At 40.4% G+C, this 16,255-nt stretch overlaps 1 protein-coding gene across 8 annotated transcripts in view; it reads left to right on the forward strand.

Annotated features, from left to right (window-relative positions):
• The window catches only part of ANKRD26 (ankyrin repeat domain containing 26), a 133,964-nt gene that overhangs the window by 29,359 nt on the left and 88,350 nt on the right, over positions 1-16,255 (forward strand). For 6 of the 8 annotated variants that reach the window (XM_073619817.1, XM_073619818.1, XM_073619819.1 and 3 more), the window contains exons 6-11: positions 6,446-6,594; positions 7,696-7,746; positions 8,592-8,628; positions 10,768-10,831; positions 14,317-14,365; positions 14,464-14,666. In XM_073619817.1, the coding sequence (XP_073475918.1) occupies positions 6,446-6,594; positions 7,696-7,746; positions 8,592-8,628; positions 10,768-10,831; positions 14,317-14,365; positions 14,464-14,666 (553 nt within the window). The remainder of the gene's footprint in view (positions 1-6,445; positions 6,595-7,695; positions 7,747-8,591; positions 8,629-10,767; positions 10,832-14,316; positions 14,366-14,463; positions 14,667-16,255) is intronic. The other 2 variants (XM_073619820.1, XM_073619824.1) reach the window with 1 other exon arrangement.

Genomic DNA, 16,255 nt, shown 5'->3' on the forward strand with positions numbered 1-16,255 from the left:
CTGTAGGGCATTTGCTTTAAAAAATATATAATGTTTGGGGGTTCAAAGTAATTTTTTTTGCAAAAAAAAATAACTTTTTCATGTAAACAATGAGTGTCAGAAAGGGCTTTGTCTTCAAGTGGTTAGAAGAGTTGGTGATGTGTGACATAAGCTTCTAAATGTTGTGCATAAAATGCCAGGACAGTTCAAAACCCCCCCAAATGACCCCATTTTGGAAAGTAGACACCCCAAGCTATTTGCTGAGAGGCATGTCGAGTCCATGGAATATTTTATATTGCGACACAAGTTGCGGGAAAGAGACAAATTTTTTTTTTTTTTTTTTGCACAAAGTTGTCACTAAATGATATATTGCTCAAACATGCCATGGGAATATGTGAAATTACACCCCAAAATACATTCTGCTGCTTCTCCTGAGTACGGGGATACCACATGTGTGAGACTTTTTGGGAGCCTAGCCGCGTACGGGACCCCGAAAACCAATCACCGCCTTCAGGCTTTCTAAGGGCGTGAATTTTTGATTTCACTCTTCACTGCCTATCACAGTTTCGGAGGCCATGGAAAGCCCAGGTGGCACAAAACCCCCCAAATGACCCCATTTTGGAAAGTATACACCCAAAGCTATTTGCTGAGAGGTATAGTGAGTATTTTGCAGACCTCACTTTTTGTCACAAAGTTTTGAAAATTGAAAAAAAAAAAGTTTTTTTCTTGTCTTTCTTCATTTTCAAAAACAAATGAGAGCTGCAAAATACTCACCATGCCTCTCAGCAAATAGCTTGGGGTGTCTACTTTCCAAAATGGGGTCATTTGAGGGGGTTTTGTGCCACCTGGGCATTCCATGGCCTCCGAAACTGTGATAGGCAGTGAAGAGTGAAATCAAAAATTTACACCCTTAGAAATCCTGAAGGCGGTACTTGGATTTCGGGGCCCCGTACGCGGCTAAGCTCCCAAAAAGTCCCACACATGTGGTATCCCCATACTCAGGAGAAGCAGCTGAATGTATTTTGGGGTGCAATTCCACATAGGCCCATGGCCTGTGTGAGCAATATATCATTTAGTGACAACTTTTTGTAAATATTTTTTTTTTTGTCATTATTCAATCACTTGGGACAAAAAAAATAAATATTCAATGGGTTCAACATGCCTCTCAGCAATTTCCTTGGGGTGTCTACTTTCCAAAATGGGGTCATTTGGGGGGGGGTTGTACTGCCCTGCCATTTTTGCACCTCAAGAAATGACATAGGCAGTCATAAACTAAAAGCTGTGTAAATTACAGAAAATGTACCCTAGTTTGTAGACGCTATAACTTTTGCGCAAACCAATAAATATACGCTTATTGACATTTTTTTTACCAAAGACATGTGGCCGAATACATTTTGGCCTAAATGTATGACTAAAATTTAGTTTATTGGATTTTTTTTATAACAAAAAGTAGAAAATATCATTTTTTTTCAAAATTTTCGGTCTTTTTCCGTTTATAGCGCAAAAAATAAAAACTGCAGAGGTGATCAAATACCATCAAAAGAAAGCTCTATTTGTGGGAAGAAAAGGACGCAAATTTAGTTTGGGTACAGCATTGCATGACCGCGCAATTAGCAGTTAAAGCGACGCAGTGCCAAATTGGAAAAAGACCTCTGGTCCTTAGGCAGCATAATGGTCCGGGGCTCAAGTGGTTAACCTTTCATCAACATAACCTCAGAAAAAGGATGTAGAAAAAGTGAAATGTCCATCGACTTGGTAAAGGAACATCTTTAAAATAAATTTGTCACAAACATGTGCAATTCAAAACCGGCATATTATGAAAAACCCGCATAAGCAGAATTTGCATTTACTGAGTGTCAAAACATCATACATTTATATGCAGGTGTTGACTTTTCCTTGTAAAAGTTGAACTGGACCTTGCCTGTGTTCACCTCTGAGCTTTTCTATTGGTCATTATTGGTCTCACTGACCAATAGGGGTAGAGCCATGCTCAAGATTTTCAAGAAAAGTTGGTAAAATTATGTGCAGTTATCTGTATGTACAGTATCTTTGGATTTGTTTTTATTATTTTGCTGAGTTTTTTTACCTAAAATACCCGGTGTTTTTTCATTTTATTGCTCTTGCTTTTGAACTGGCCAGGTTTTAGATTTACTTAAGGGTTTTGAATTTTGATGGCATTTGATTAACCACTTCAGTTCTGAAAGGTTTTACCCCCTTCCTGACTAGGCCATTTTTTGCGATGCGAAACTGCGTTGCTTTAACTGACAATTGCACGGTCATGTGACGCTGTATCCTAATAAAATTGATGTCCTTTTTTTCCCACAAATAGTGCTTTCTTTTGGTGGTATAAAAAAGTAAAAGTAATAGCGTCTAATTTTTGTGCAAAAGTAGAAACGTCAAAAAAGCGGAATTTGTATTTATTTATTTACTAATAACGGCAACTATCAGCAATTTTTGGGGGGACTGCGACATTTTGATGGACAAATTGGACACCTAACAGGGGTTAAAGGGGTTAAAATCAGGGGCGATCAAAGGGTTAATTGTGTCCCTAGGGGGTGCTTTCTAGCAGAAACACGATCTCCATTTTCCCCTCTGGCAGAACGGCGATCTGCCTTGTTTACATAGGCAGACCGCCATTCTGCCTCTGCTCAGAACGATCGGCGGGTCGCGGCGGACATCGCATCTGACATGCTGATTGGCTCCCGCTGTGTCCAATCACAGTGGCAGCGGGGCCCCGGTGCGTGATTTTACGCTTAAGGGCCGCCCTGCCGCAGTATATGTACGTGGATCGGTCCTTAATCGGTTAAACATGGGTACACATTGGCCCGAAAATTAGTAAAAAACAATCAGTTCGGCAGGAACCGGACGACTTTCGGCCTGTGTGTACAGCTTCTCATACGACAGAAGCCGGTCTCATGGGCATGTTGGAACACCAGCATCCAATCAGCCCTCGCAGCCAGTGGCAGTCCCCTCTGTCAGAACACAATAACTCAGCGGGGAGATCGCCACACTAACATCGGATGTGTTGGTACGGCGATCTGTAACTTTTTTTTTTTTGTTCTGCCCGCGGGGTTGAACAAAAGACCACTTTTTCCTATGTGTACCCAGCATTAGGCAGAACTAAAGTCACTCAGTGGGCCTTTATTATAGGTCATTAGACCTTTTCAAATGAAAGCAATAAATATGTAACTCATACTTTGATTATATAAACATACAGTTGTATGCAAAAGTTTAGGAAACCCTGACAATTTCCATGATTGTCATTTATAAATATTTGGGTGTTTGGATCAGCAATTTCATTTTGATCTATCAAATAACTGAAGGACACAGTAATATTTCAGTAGTGAAATGAGGTTTATTGAATTAACAGAAAATGCGCAAAATGCATCAAAATGAAATTAGACAGGTGTATAAATTTGGGCACCCCAGCAGAAAAATCACATCACATCAAACATCACAACATTTAGTAGAGCCTCCTTTAGCAGAAATAACCGCCTCTAGACGCTTCCTATAGCCTGTAATGAGTGTCTGGATTCTGGATAAATGTATTTTGGACCATTCCTCCTTACAAAACATCTCTAGTTCAGTTAGGTTTGATGGTTGCCGAGCATGGACAGCCTGCTTCAAATCACCCCACAGATGTTCAATGCTATTCAGGTCTGGGGACTGGGATGACCATTCCAGAACATTGTATTTGTTCCTCTGCATAAATGCCTGAGTAAATTTTGAGCAGTGTTTTGGGTTGTTGTCTTGTTGAAACATCCAGCCCCGGTGTAACTTCAACTTTGTGTCTGATTCCTCAACATTATTCTCAAGAATCTGCTGATATTGAGTGGGTTGAATCCATGCGACCCTCAACTTTAACCAGATTCCCAGTACCGGCACTGGCCACACAGCCCCACAGCATGATGGAACCTCCACCAAATTTTACTGTGGGTTTTTCTTGGAATGCTGTGTTCTTTTGCCACCATGCATAACACCCCTTGTTATGACCAGATAACTCAATCTTTGTTTCATCACCTTATTCCAAAATGAAGCAGGCTTGTCCAAATGTGTGTTTGCATAACTCAAGCGACTCCGTTAGTGGCGTGTGTGCAGAAAAGGCTTCTTTCGCATCACTCTCCCATACAGCTTCTCCCTGTGCAAAGTGCGCTGAATTGTTGAAGGATGCACAGTGACACCATCTGCAGCAAGTTGATGTTGAAGGTCTTTGGAGGTGGTCCGTGGGCTGTTTTTGACCGTTCTCACTATCCTTTGCCTCTGCCTCTCCAATATTTTATGTGGCCTGCCACTTCTGGTCTTAACAAGAACTGTGCCTGTGGTCTTCCATTTCCTCACCATGTTCCTCACAGTGGACACTGACAGCTTATATCTCTGTGATAACTTTTTGTAGCCTTCCCCTAAACCATAATGTAGAACAATCTTTGTTTTCAGGTCATTTGAGAGTTGTTTTGAGGCCCCCATGTTGCTGCTCTTCAGAGGAGAGTCAAAGAGAACAACAACTTGAAATTGGCCACCTTAAATACCTTTTCTCATGAATGGATGCACCTGTCTATGAAGTTCAAGACTTAATGAGCTCACCAAACCAATTGTGTGTTCCAATTAATCAGTGCTAAGTAGTTGCAGGTATTCAAATCAACAAAAATGACAAGGGTGGCCAAATTTATGCACCTGTCTAATTTAGTTTTGATGCATATTGTGTATTTTCTGTTAATCCAGTGTTAATCCAATAAACCTCTTTTCACTACTGAAATATTACTGTGTCCTTCAGTTATTTGATAGATCAAAATGAAATTGCTGATCCAAACACCCAAATATTTATAAATGAAAATCATGGAATTTGTCAGGGGTTCCTAAACTTTTGCATACAACTGGATATGAGAAATATTTAGGCTGCCGTTTTCTGGTATCTTTTAAAAAGCGCTAATTTCTTTGGCTGTTATGCCCATTTATGTCGGTATGTAGTGGTTAAGTACAGCGCTGCGCTAAAGGGAGTGAACAGCAGCCAACACACCTGTAGACTCAGGGTTAAACTAACATTAAAAATTCAAAAAGTGTGGCGCTATAAGCTCCATACATAAAAACTAAAGAATGAACACTCTAAAATATTGAGTGATTATAGGACAAACATTTCAGTGTGAACCAAAAGGTGCTTATGTGAAGGGAATGTGATTGGTAAACAAAACTTAAATACATTCATTTAATCCACTAATAAGTGAAAAAAACATCACAAAATAATATGAATAAAGTCCATGTCATAATAAATGAAAAAACTGTGATGATAGTGCATAAACGATGATGAACAGGTGTTTCCTGGGCATGCGGAAGGGTTGTTTAGACCAAGCAACCTGGTAGGTGAATGGACCACATGGAGACCAAACGTGCACAAAGGATTGGAATCAGTGCCAGAACCATCACCAGGAATCATAGAGGCTTACCAGAAATATTGGCCTGAAATAGCATATGCCAAAACAGGTCAAAAAGGCTTGATGACCGACAGGTCTGAATGTGACAGCTGGTCAGATGTCGTCGTCACACAGAGAAGGGGAAAGGGAATCAGCACGGCTTCCTCTTCACTGGGTACACCATAGGCCAATAATATGTGTGGCATGTGAGGGAAAAACACTCACATAGCGTGATAACGTTTTTAAACTTGGATTTATTAAAAAATGAATAAAAACAGACTCACATTTTTTGAAGAAGAAAACAGCATGTAAATCGTAAAGCCACCCCAGATGATGACTGTTTAGTTGAAACATGTTGGGTGGACCTCTCATGACTACCGCTTTACGATTTACATGCTGTTTTCTTCTTCAAAAAATGTGAGTCTGTTTTTATTCATTCGTGCTGATTCCCTTTCCCCTTCTCTGTGTGACGACGACATCTGACCAGCTGTCACATTCAGACCTGTCGGTCATCAAGCCTTTTTGACCTGTTTTGGCATATGCTATTTCAGGCCAATATTTCTGGTAAGCCTCTATGATTCCTGGTGATGGTTCTGGCACTGATTCCAATCCTTTGTGCACGTTTGGTCTCCATGTGGTCCATTCACCTACCAGGTTGGTTGGTCTAAACAACCCTTCCGCATGCCCAGGAAACACCTGTTCATCATCGTTTATGCACTATCATCACAGTTTTTTCATTTATTATGACATAGACTTTATTCATATTATTATTTTGTGATGTTTTTTTCACTTATTAGTGTATTAAATGAATGTATTTAAGTTTTGTTTACCAATCACATTCCCTTCACATAAGCACCTTTTGGTTCACACTGAAATGTTTGTCCTATAATCACTCAATATTTTAGAGTGTTCATTCTTTAGTTTTTATGTATGGAGCTTATAGCGCCACACTTTTTGAATTTTTAATGCCCATTTATGTTAACTATAATATTTAAAGGGATCAATATTTAAAGGCAGACTTTTCATGTAATTTTCTAACATTTTAACTTTTTTTTTTTCAGTTGTTCACATTTAATTATCGAGCACGGTTCAAAGAATAAGCGTTCATCCCTTTACAGTGGTGGTAAAAAAGGCACATCAGTATTTAACAGTCCTGATCAAGTTGTGGAAGGTGGATTTGCTTTGGGCAGCCCAGCTATAAATAAAGAAGGTAAACCCTAATCTCTAGTTCTATTATTATGTATAGATATTTTTAAATGTTTATACTGTTTATTGAATTTATTTTTTATAAGGATAGTATGATAACTCTTTTGGCTTAAGGTTTCTGTTTTAAAGCAAAGCTAATATTTTACACAAATTCTGATTAGAAGATAAACCTGGTTTATTCAGCAAAACAGTTTGGGCATAGAATTAAAAAATATTAGTGCTAACAGATCAATATTCTAAGTTCTGTATGAATATCCCTGCTGGCGTCCAGCAGCAAATTAATGTGGGTAATCCCTGGCTGGGCGAACAGCTGCAGCCGCCTCTGACATATCATTGAGACCACTTTCACACTGGTGTCGTCCGTGCATTAGCGGTAAAGCACCGCTAAATGAGCGGTGCTTTACCTTTGTTTAAGCCGCACTTTTTGGCCGCTAGCATGGCACTTTTAACCAAAAGAAGGGGTTAAAACGCCCGTGTTGTCACGCTTCCGAATCGCGCTTCAGGCGTTTTGAAAGCGCTTCCCGTTCATTTCAATGGGCAGGGCATTTTGGGAGCGCTCCCAAACCGCCCCAAAGATGCTGCTTGCAGGACTTTTTCTAACGGCCCGCAAGCGCACCGCCCCAGTGGGAAAGCACTCGGGGCTTTCACACTCAAGGCATGGGAGGTAGTTTTCAGGTGCTTTACAGGCTCTATTTCTAGCACTAAAACTCCTGAAAACTGCCTCAGTGTAAAAGAGGCCTGAAGTGCAGAGGGCTCGGCGGCGGCAGCTTGCCACTTGCAGGTGACAGAAACAGGTGCAGAAATCAGCAGATTCTTGCTGCTGTCATTTGCAGCGGCTCTAGTCACCTCTGCAAATGTAGCCTAAAAAGCCAGATTAAAATGATGGCACGGGAATTTAGAGGACATTCTCATATCAGTGTATACACACTTTATGGGTTGTAAAACACCTAAGAGGTGGTCATTTGTTGTTCAAACATTTGTGTTATTTATTTTATGTACTTACCATTTAATTGATAATAGCTTATCAGCTTAGTCTTCTAATGTCCAGGGTATGATTACCATTTTTGTTTCTGTTCTTTCCATGCCTTTTCATGTATGGATGTAGAATTGCAAGTGACTTCAAAGCAAAAGTCAAGAAAAAGAGATTCAGAGAAAGGTATTATGTAGTGAATACACGTTAGCCATTAACGCGGCTTTATGCCCGTATACAATAAAGTAAGAATTCAATATAGGGTAGCAATCCTTAGATGCAGAGATGCAGGAGACACAAACCATAAATCGGGTAAGACTTTACTGATGCTTTGTGAATGTCCAGATATTTGACACAGAACTTATAGTGACCCTCAATGGAAGATACATAGCCTGCCTTTTTGTACAGCACCGCTCCTGATCATGAATTACAGATACTTCTAGTAACCAGACCTGAACAGTGGAGGATTCCTAAGTACATATTTCAGCACAGTCCTGTGTTTGCTCTATAATCATATCTCATGTGATGCTTTGTAGAACAAGGTGGAGTGTAAATAATATTAGTTGAGGCCCCAATTCCAAATCCCAAAAGCTAAAATCGCCTCTTTTCAAACCATTCTCTCTGATATGTGATCTAAATTTTTTGCATTTAGATTCATTCTAATAAATATTTTAATTATAGCATTAGGCACATCCAGTTTTCCAAGCTACTGGAGACAATATTTCAACCATGCAGTACTATGTGGAAGGAAAACATCTGTTTAGAAGTGCATAACAGACAAAATTCAGCTTAGTTATGCCTAGCTTTAGGCATGGTCCTTTATACTGTATGATCATTTTACACAAAATTCCTGTTTCAGTTTGTATTGATTATAGCTGTTTTATCCAGATTTAATTTACATGAAACCTTGTCATCAACAATAGACTTGTTTCCCGCTTTTCCTTCCCATTTGCTACCTTTATAGCACCTGTACCTATTAGTTGATATTAATATATTTCACATTCAAAATGATGAGAATGTTTTCTCTATAGGAACTGAAGATTTTTCCCAAGGTGACTCCGAATCCCAGTAAGATTTTTCAAATTTTTAAATTCATCTGCAAATATATAATTGTAACTTTTAAGCTGCATTTTGCTTTTAAGAGTTTTTTGTATGGTTTTGATGGCCTTATTACTCTGATTTTTACTGCAGAAATCTACTTTAGCACATGGACATTAAAGGGGTTGTAAGGGCTGAAGGTTTTTTACCTTCAAGCATTCTATGCTGGCTTCAGAGCCGGCCTGGGAGCGAGCACGCATGAGTGCTCCTATAGAGAGCCACTTGCTGTGGGGGCACTAGGCAAGGGGGAGGGCCCGAGAGCACTGTTATACTTACATGTGCAATGGTTTTGCACAGAGCAGCCCAGATCCTCCTCTTCTGGGGTCCCTTGCCAGTGCCCTCCCCTGCTTCCCCTGTTGAGTGCCCCTATAGCAAGCTTGTACGAGATTAATCCTGAGCCATGCTCTATGTGTCCATTGGCACACAGAGTGTGGCTCAGCACCACCCCCCACTCCTCCTCACTGGCTTTGATTGACAGCAGCAGGAGCCAATAGCTCCCACTACTGCCTATCTGTCCATTGAGAAGAGACAAAGCAGAGAGAGATGCACAGATATAGTTTTTTACCTTAATGCATAGAAAACAAAGGGGTAAAAAAAAAAAACTTTTTTAGAACCAGTTTAACATGGCTCAAGTAAATTTTCTGTTTAGCACAATAATGTAATCCAGTAGAGTTTAATTCAATTAATGTATAGTAAGCGGTAGCTCTAAGCGATTTAGGCTTTACTGCATTGCACCCTGTAGTTATGCCTGCATGTTTACACATACAGGGGAGCAGAGGGGATTGAACACGGCTGACCTCACTAGTAGGGGGATGCTAATTCATGGAGTAGATTGAAGGTCAGAAGTTGGCACAAGAAGCTACAGTGTGGTTTTAATGCAGTTATCCCAGGAGTGTTCTAATAGTTTTTAATAGTTAGACAAGTAACACAAATAAAACAGGTCATATTTATTTATTATATTTCAGTTATGATTGGATTTTTGCAGTATAAAGTGATCACATACTTGGGAGAGGCAGAGCATCATAATGCCACTATATTTAGAGTATTTAGTAAAAAAATCTATTTATAAAAAAAAAAAACTGCAAAAGTTACTGCTACCGGTAGTTACCAGTCAGATTTGAAAAGATAAAACTTGACCGAATATCTAAAGGAGCACCTGAAAAAATACTTGGGAGCTTAAAGGGAGAAAAAGGCACTGGAATCCAAGTGGTTAAATAGCAGCAACCTATATAGAACAGACTCATTCCAGAAAAACTGTAATTCACATTAACACTATTCTGCAATTGAATAGTATTGCTTCTCATCTCCATGAGAAAAACAGAGTGAGGATCTATGATTCCTATGGGGGTTAAGTAGGAAGTTATAACAGCAGTGAGAGAGTGGAAAATATGCAGGGTTCAAATTGTCAGTGACCTGTAAATAAACTTTTAGTTTATTTATGGCGCTCACCACAATTTCTACGTTCAGAATGCAATTTTGCATGCGCGTTTTTGATTTAACACATTTTCAGTTAACACCCTGCCCACTCCACATCATCTGCCTCAAAGCCAGTTGGTGCACATGCTATCTACGGCCTGGGCCAGGGCCTGCTACCAATGGAACAGCTGCTATGCTGATGTGGCTGAGCTGTTATTTTGCCTGGAAGAAACCCATGGCCTGACAGGGAGGTTGTGGGCCGGCAGTTGAGAACCACTGTGGTACAGTAGAAGGCTGGGATACAGCTGAGCTCCATTGCAACACTTATACAGTGAACACATAATACTGTATAGTCTGTATAAAACAACAACACAGCTAGTGCAATGATGTACAGTGTTCCAGTATTCCGGTGTTACAATATTTTCAATAGCAAACTATTGTGTTTAAATTGACATTACCAGGAACAAAACTTTGAGTAAACTGAGAATTCCTTCTAATGTAGTAATGCCTTCAAGTTAAATCCGGTCTGCTGCTGTTTCTGTAATATAGATTATTTTTAACAGGTCTTGCAGATATAATACATCCTGAAACATTGATAATTTGGTCAACAGTATTTAGTCTAGTGATCTACAGTAAATTCTTTATTTCACTTTTTTTTCTGAATGTTTTTTGGTACATAAATTCTCTTTACAGTGTTTCTGGAAAAGCAGACTCCTGGCCTTCCTCTGATGAAGATGACTTAGATTTTAGTCCAAAGGTAATGTCGGGCTTTTACAATAACTTATAGGATAGTTAACATAAACATTATTGGTTTTACTGTTATCTGTTCTTTCAGATTGCTTTTGACAAAAAATATGATCCAGACTGCTGCAGTAATAAACAAACCAAGGGTTGTGTGGGCTTACTTTGGTAGGCGCACTGCAGCACTGATTCCAGAACAAAAGGTGTTTGGTGTGGCCACTGTGGAACTCTTTCCCCGTCACTCTTGCCTTATTCAGGGACATACACAGATCGAAGGTCAGTCAGTTTCCCCATCCACACTAAAGCCAGCCATAGACTGTTCAAATCTCCGCCAGTTCAACTGGGACCGGCCGAGATTCAAGCCATGTATGGGCATGGTGCTTATAATTGGCAATAAACTAGCAATAATCACTGTGTGTTCTCCCGGCCGAGACGGCTCTCCGTGCACAATAACCCACAATGGCTCCCTGGGAGTGATTCCCCCATCCACACTGACTGATGGGGGAATCAAGCTAATTTCTTTCCTGTAACCCGTGGTTGCAGGAAAGAAAGTCGCACCGTCTATGGCCAGCTTAAAGCGGAGTTCCACTAATTTTTGTGTTTTATTAAAAGTCAGCAGCTACAAAAAGTGTAGCTGGTGACTTTTAATAAACACACACTCACCTGTCCCACGGTCCATCGATGCGGTCGCCGGAAGCCTGGCTTCTCTTCTCTTCGCGGCCTCAGCATTGCAAGTGTGGGTACCCGGCTGTGACAGCTTGCGGCTTCACAACGGGATGCGCACTTCGCATGCGCAAGTCACGCAGCGCCTCCCCATTGGTTAGACAATCTTCAGGGACCTGTGACGTGTCCCAGAAGATTGCAGGGAGGGAGGAGAAGAGGGGAACTTCCGCTTGAGCTGCCTAGGCAGCTCGAGCGGAAGTGGGAGCAGGTATCTGTCAAAACTAGGTACGTGTTCGCCCCCAAAAATGTGGCATCTTTGAGGGGAGGAGTGCTTAAAACTGAACTACCCCTTTGTGTGGATGGAAGAATTTCCATTCCTGGCTATTTTATACAGGCAGCTGTGGGTGCTGCCAAACAGTGACTACACCTGTTAGGGTTTCAGTTTCTGCATGGCTCAGTTTCTTTTTCTTGTTCAATATTATTATTTATTATACATAGATAGATAATAACAAACATTGCATGAGAGACAATGACAATGTAGAACAATTAGCCTGTGCCTTTGTACATGTTAACCAGATGATAACATTACATAATAAGTAGAGGAAGTGTAGAGGAGAATAAACTCCCATCTGACGCATGTGGCACAGGCAATTATAGTACACTTAGTTACAGAGGAGAGTAATGACTGTGGAAAGGGCTTCAGAGGAGTACCCCGGGAGACCCTGACCACATATCTTCAGATAACGTTGAGGAGGGAGATGAAAGATATGTAGAGGAAAAGATAAGAAGAAAGAGAAAGAGAAGGAAAAGTGTAAGAGAAACCGCAACGAGAGAGGAGGGAGAGGCCGTCTGTTCCGTATCAGGGTAAGGGATTAACTAAAATAGGAGATTGGTCTCGCAACCTTAAGGTTCCAAGAGCTTGGGATCACATCGTGGAGGGAGGAAATGATCCACCCATGGTCACCATATTTTCAGGTGTCATAGGATCTTAACTAGGATGGTCACCTCGATCTTACTGTGGATCATAGCTTGGGTGACTCTATTTTTAGTCTCTACCGAGCAGAGAGATGAGGATTTCCAGGCCCTCGCGATAGTCTGTTAATGATGTATATTGCTAGTTTCGATTGGGTCTTTGTAAGGTCAGGTGGACAGTGGTTCAGCAAGGCAAAAGCTGGGTCGGGTGTAGCCGGCCTGCTTAGTAGAGTGGACAATATTCTAAAGATTTTGGCCCAAAATTGCTGCATGATCGGACACGTCCAACAGATATGCAGATATGTACCCCGTTCTTCGTAACCTCAAACACGTGGGAGGGTAGGTCGAAAGGTATAGAAATTCTGGGACCAGGTACCAGCGCAAGAGCACTTTGTAGTTAGTCTCAACAGCGAGCATTTTTTGGGACGAGGAATTAGTCGTGGCCCAAATGTCATCCCAATCTTCCTGTTCTAGAGAGACGTTCGGGTCATTGGCCCAATAGGCAGTATAGGAGGGGAGGTGGGAAGATGTAGTCGTGAGGTGGGTGTACAACTTAGAAATGATACCTGGAGCGTGGGAATCAGAGTTGCAGATGCCTTTGTACAGCGTCATATTAGCCGGTGATGTAGAAGCACGCAGGTAAGGAGCAAAAAGATGGGATATTTGTAGATAATGGAAGATTGACCTGTTTGGAAATTGGAATTGCTCCTGCAAGATCGAAAAGGTTTTCAGGGAAGAGGAAGTGACCAGAGTGATTATCCTAGTTAAACTGAGACGCTTCCAAATTCTGGGTCTATGTGAGCCGAGAAGAACAGCGGGTGGCCTAGGAAGCATAGTAAGGGGTAGTGTGGGGAGTGTAGTTTAAAAAGACCTTTAAGCCTATCCCATAGCTGCAGGGAGTGTACTGTCACTGGGTTATGTAAGGACTTACATTCCGGGCGTTGTAACCAAAGCAAATTATCTACCAATAGAGGGTCGAGGTCTATAGCTTCGGGGCTCACCCACAGCGGGACCTCCACAGTGGCGTGATATAGGGCAATTTGGCCCAGTTGGACCGCCTGGTAGTATTTGGAAAAGCCAGTCCACCGTGTAATCTGTGGAGCATTAGTATGAAGGAAGATGGCTCAGTTTATTTTTAAATCTGCTTTTGTCAAGCCAGGAGGTGCTTGCAGGTCCATTTACAGCTCAAAATGTTATCCAGTTCAGCAGGAATCGGTGTTAGTCCCCTTTTATAGGACTCCTGCCACATATCAATAGAATACTTTGTCCAAATATGGCACATACTCCAGCAACATAGATGCCAGGGTCCACAACTGCAGGCACTTCCTGTCCACAATGTGGCTCACAGATGTGCTCTAGTTTTGTAAATAGAGTAACACTATCAAACCACCAATTTAGTGCATACACAGCAAAGCCACTGCTGCCGCTCATTCACATTCCATCAGTTAATAAGCAGTAAATGAATTACAAAAGCATCGCCTTCACCTCCATTGCTGTTTATATTTGTGACACGGAAGAGTGAATGCAGAGGGGAATTACAGGATGTCTTTACTTGCATATTTTTAGTACATTGGTGAAGGTAGCAGTATAGATTTCAGTGACTTATAAGGATTGTGCTTCTACTAAACAAACAGTATGGGCAAAACAAATAGTGGTGTAGTTTAGTATAGGTAATTAGATTGACAGATGGGATGTTAGGTTGCAAAGCAGGACCTCTGTTTTATAGCTCAGCAAAAAAGGTACAATGCAGAACATGAATACATATGAACTGATGGAAAAATACTGTGCTTCTTAATTTGTCTCCTATAATGTAAATCGTTGAACTTGTCTTCAAACTAATGTCATGTATTTGCGGTTCTTTTATAGAAAACATCTAAGCCAAATTTAACACAGCTACTGAGCTCCAAAAAAAAAGGTTAGCGGAAAAACAATTTTAGTAAACTATGCAAGTTGTCGTGCTTCTTTAGATCTATGGGATTCTTAACTGACTTGTGCTTGTTTCTTTTGCTGTAGTTAATGAAAGCTTTGCCCTACAGAGTAAATCAGATAGTGATGAAGACTCTTTTCATGATAGTGAAGATGATGATGCAAACATTCCGTCCCCTCCTAAGCCTATTCCCGAAATCCCTTCCTTTCCTCAACCTTTGATTTTCTCACCTGGCTCCTTTACAAAACCTCCCCAGCTGGCTTCTGCTTCCCTCCACAGCATTATTAAGGTAAATGTTCACAATTATTTGTTTCATTAATTTGTTCTATTTTCTCCTGCTTTATTTGGCTTCATAATGGATTGTTGACTTATCAAGATGAGACAAAATCACAAGCCCGTGCTAATCAAAAGTCTGAGAAAAACGTTGATCAAGAGAAAGATAAGGTGGAGGAAGAAAATAATGAAGAATGTGAAGAGGGTAATGACCAGTGTAAGGAAGATGGCGAAGAATCTGAAGCTGGCGAAGAATCTGAAGCTTTATATGATGGAGAAGAGGAAGAAGAATGTGAAAGTGAGGAAGATCAAGAAGAGTCTGAAGCTTTAGCTGATGAGGAAGAACAATGTGAAGAGGACGAGGAGGAAGAACAATGCAAAGAGGGGGATAAAGATAGTTGTGACAATGATGAAGAAGAAGAACCATGTCCTGAAATAAAAAATGATGCTGATGTTGATGATAGTTTTGAAGATGCTGAACATAACCATGGAAATGAAGTTGTAGGAAGTCTAGATCCTGATGAAGGTGATCATAGACAAAGCAGTGAAATTACTGGGTCAGATAGGCAAGAAAGTGTAGATGCCTCTTGTTGTGATGGATATCGGGATACCTCTCAGGTTGAGCAAAATGCTGAAGACATCCCAGACGGTAATGATGTACCAGTATCTCTTATATATGGGCTACCTGAAAATTCAGATGAAAATAGAACTTCTACTGAACATGAACTGGGCTTATTAACAACTTGCATAAAAGCTTCCATTCTAAAAGACCAAGACATTGAAAATACCAGTAAAATAGGAGGGCAAAATAAGAATGATCAAAGCGATAAGAATGACTTGCACATAATAAAGGAATGTCAAATATTTCAGAGTTGTCAACAACTAGAATTAAATACTGAGATAGATTCAGATTTAAAAGGGAGCGATGTAACATGCTTGCAAAGGACTCATACTAGTAAATTCCAAGATCATGTGAGTAAATGGCCCTGTGTGCTTAGAGTTGAGAGGTTTTGTGATTCTTTGTGTGTTTAGATACTAGAAAGTGCAACCCCTTCTAAAACTTTTTTTTTTTTTTTTTTGCTTTTCATGTGCCTATTTTGTGAAATACCCTTTTGTTTGCTGAATTTGTATATGTGTACATATGTGGTTTTTTGTGTTTTGTGTATTTTTTTCCTTCCTCCCATATAACCTATATTGCACTTTTGGACATGGTCTTTTAAAATAGAACATAAAGATTAAAAATCAAATTCTGTATTAGTTTATTTATATTACTAGTGCATCATCCCTTATTACATGAGTAACTCCCCGAGGGTCCATCACCTAGACATCGGTTCTTCATGTATATTGTATTAATTGAACCAGATAATGTTTTTCCATTTATCAACAGTCTTGTGGTAATGTTCCTTATCCTACCACAGCCTGTTTTAGTGGTATACCATGTACTAGAGGGGCACCATGCATGGTCATCAGCTAATTAGTAGAGCCAGTAATGTGATGCATTGTTGATTCTGATAGCGGTCATTGTACCTGTAATTGTATTGTACTATTTATTTTCATATTGTAAAATGGTGAATATGGCTCAAGGCCCAAGATCTTGTACATTTT

Source organism: Aquarana catesbeiana, linkage group LG03 (genome assembly GCF_042186555.1).
Source record: "Aquarana catesbeiana isolate 2022-GZ linkage group LG03, ASM4218655v1, whole genome shotgun sequence".
In the NCBI taxonomy this organism is placed as follows: domain Eukaryota; kingdom Metazoa; phylum Chordata; class Amphibia; order Anura; family Ranidae; genus Aquarana; species Aquarana catesbeiana.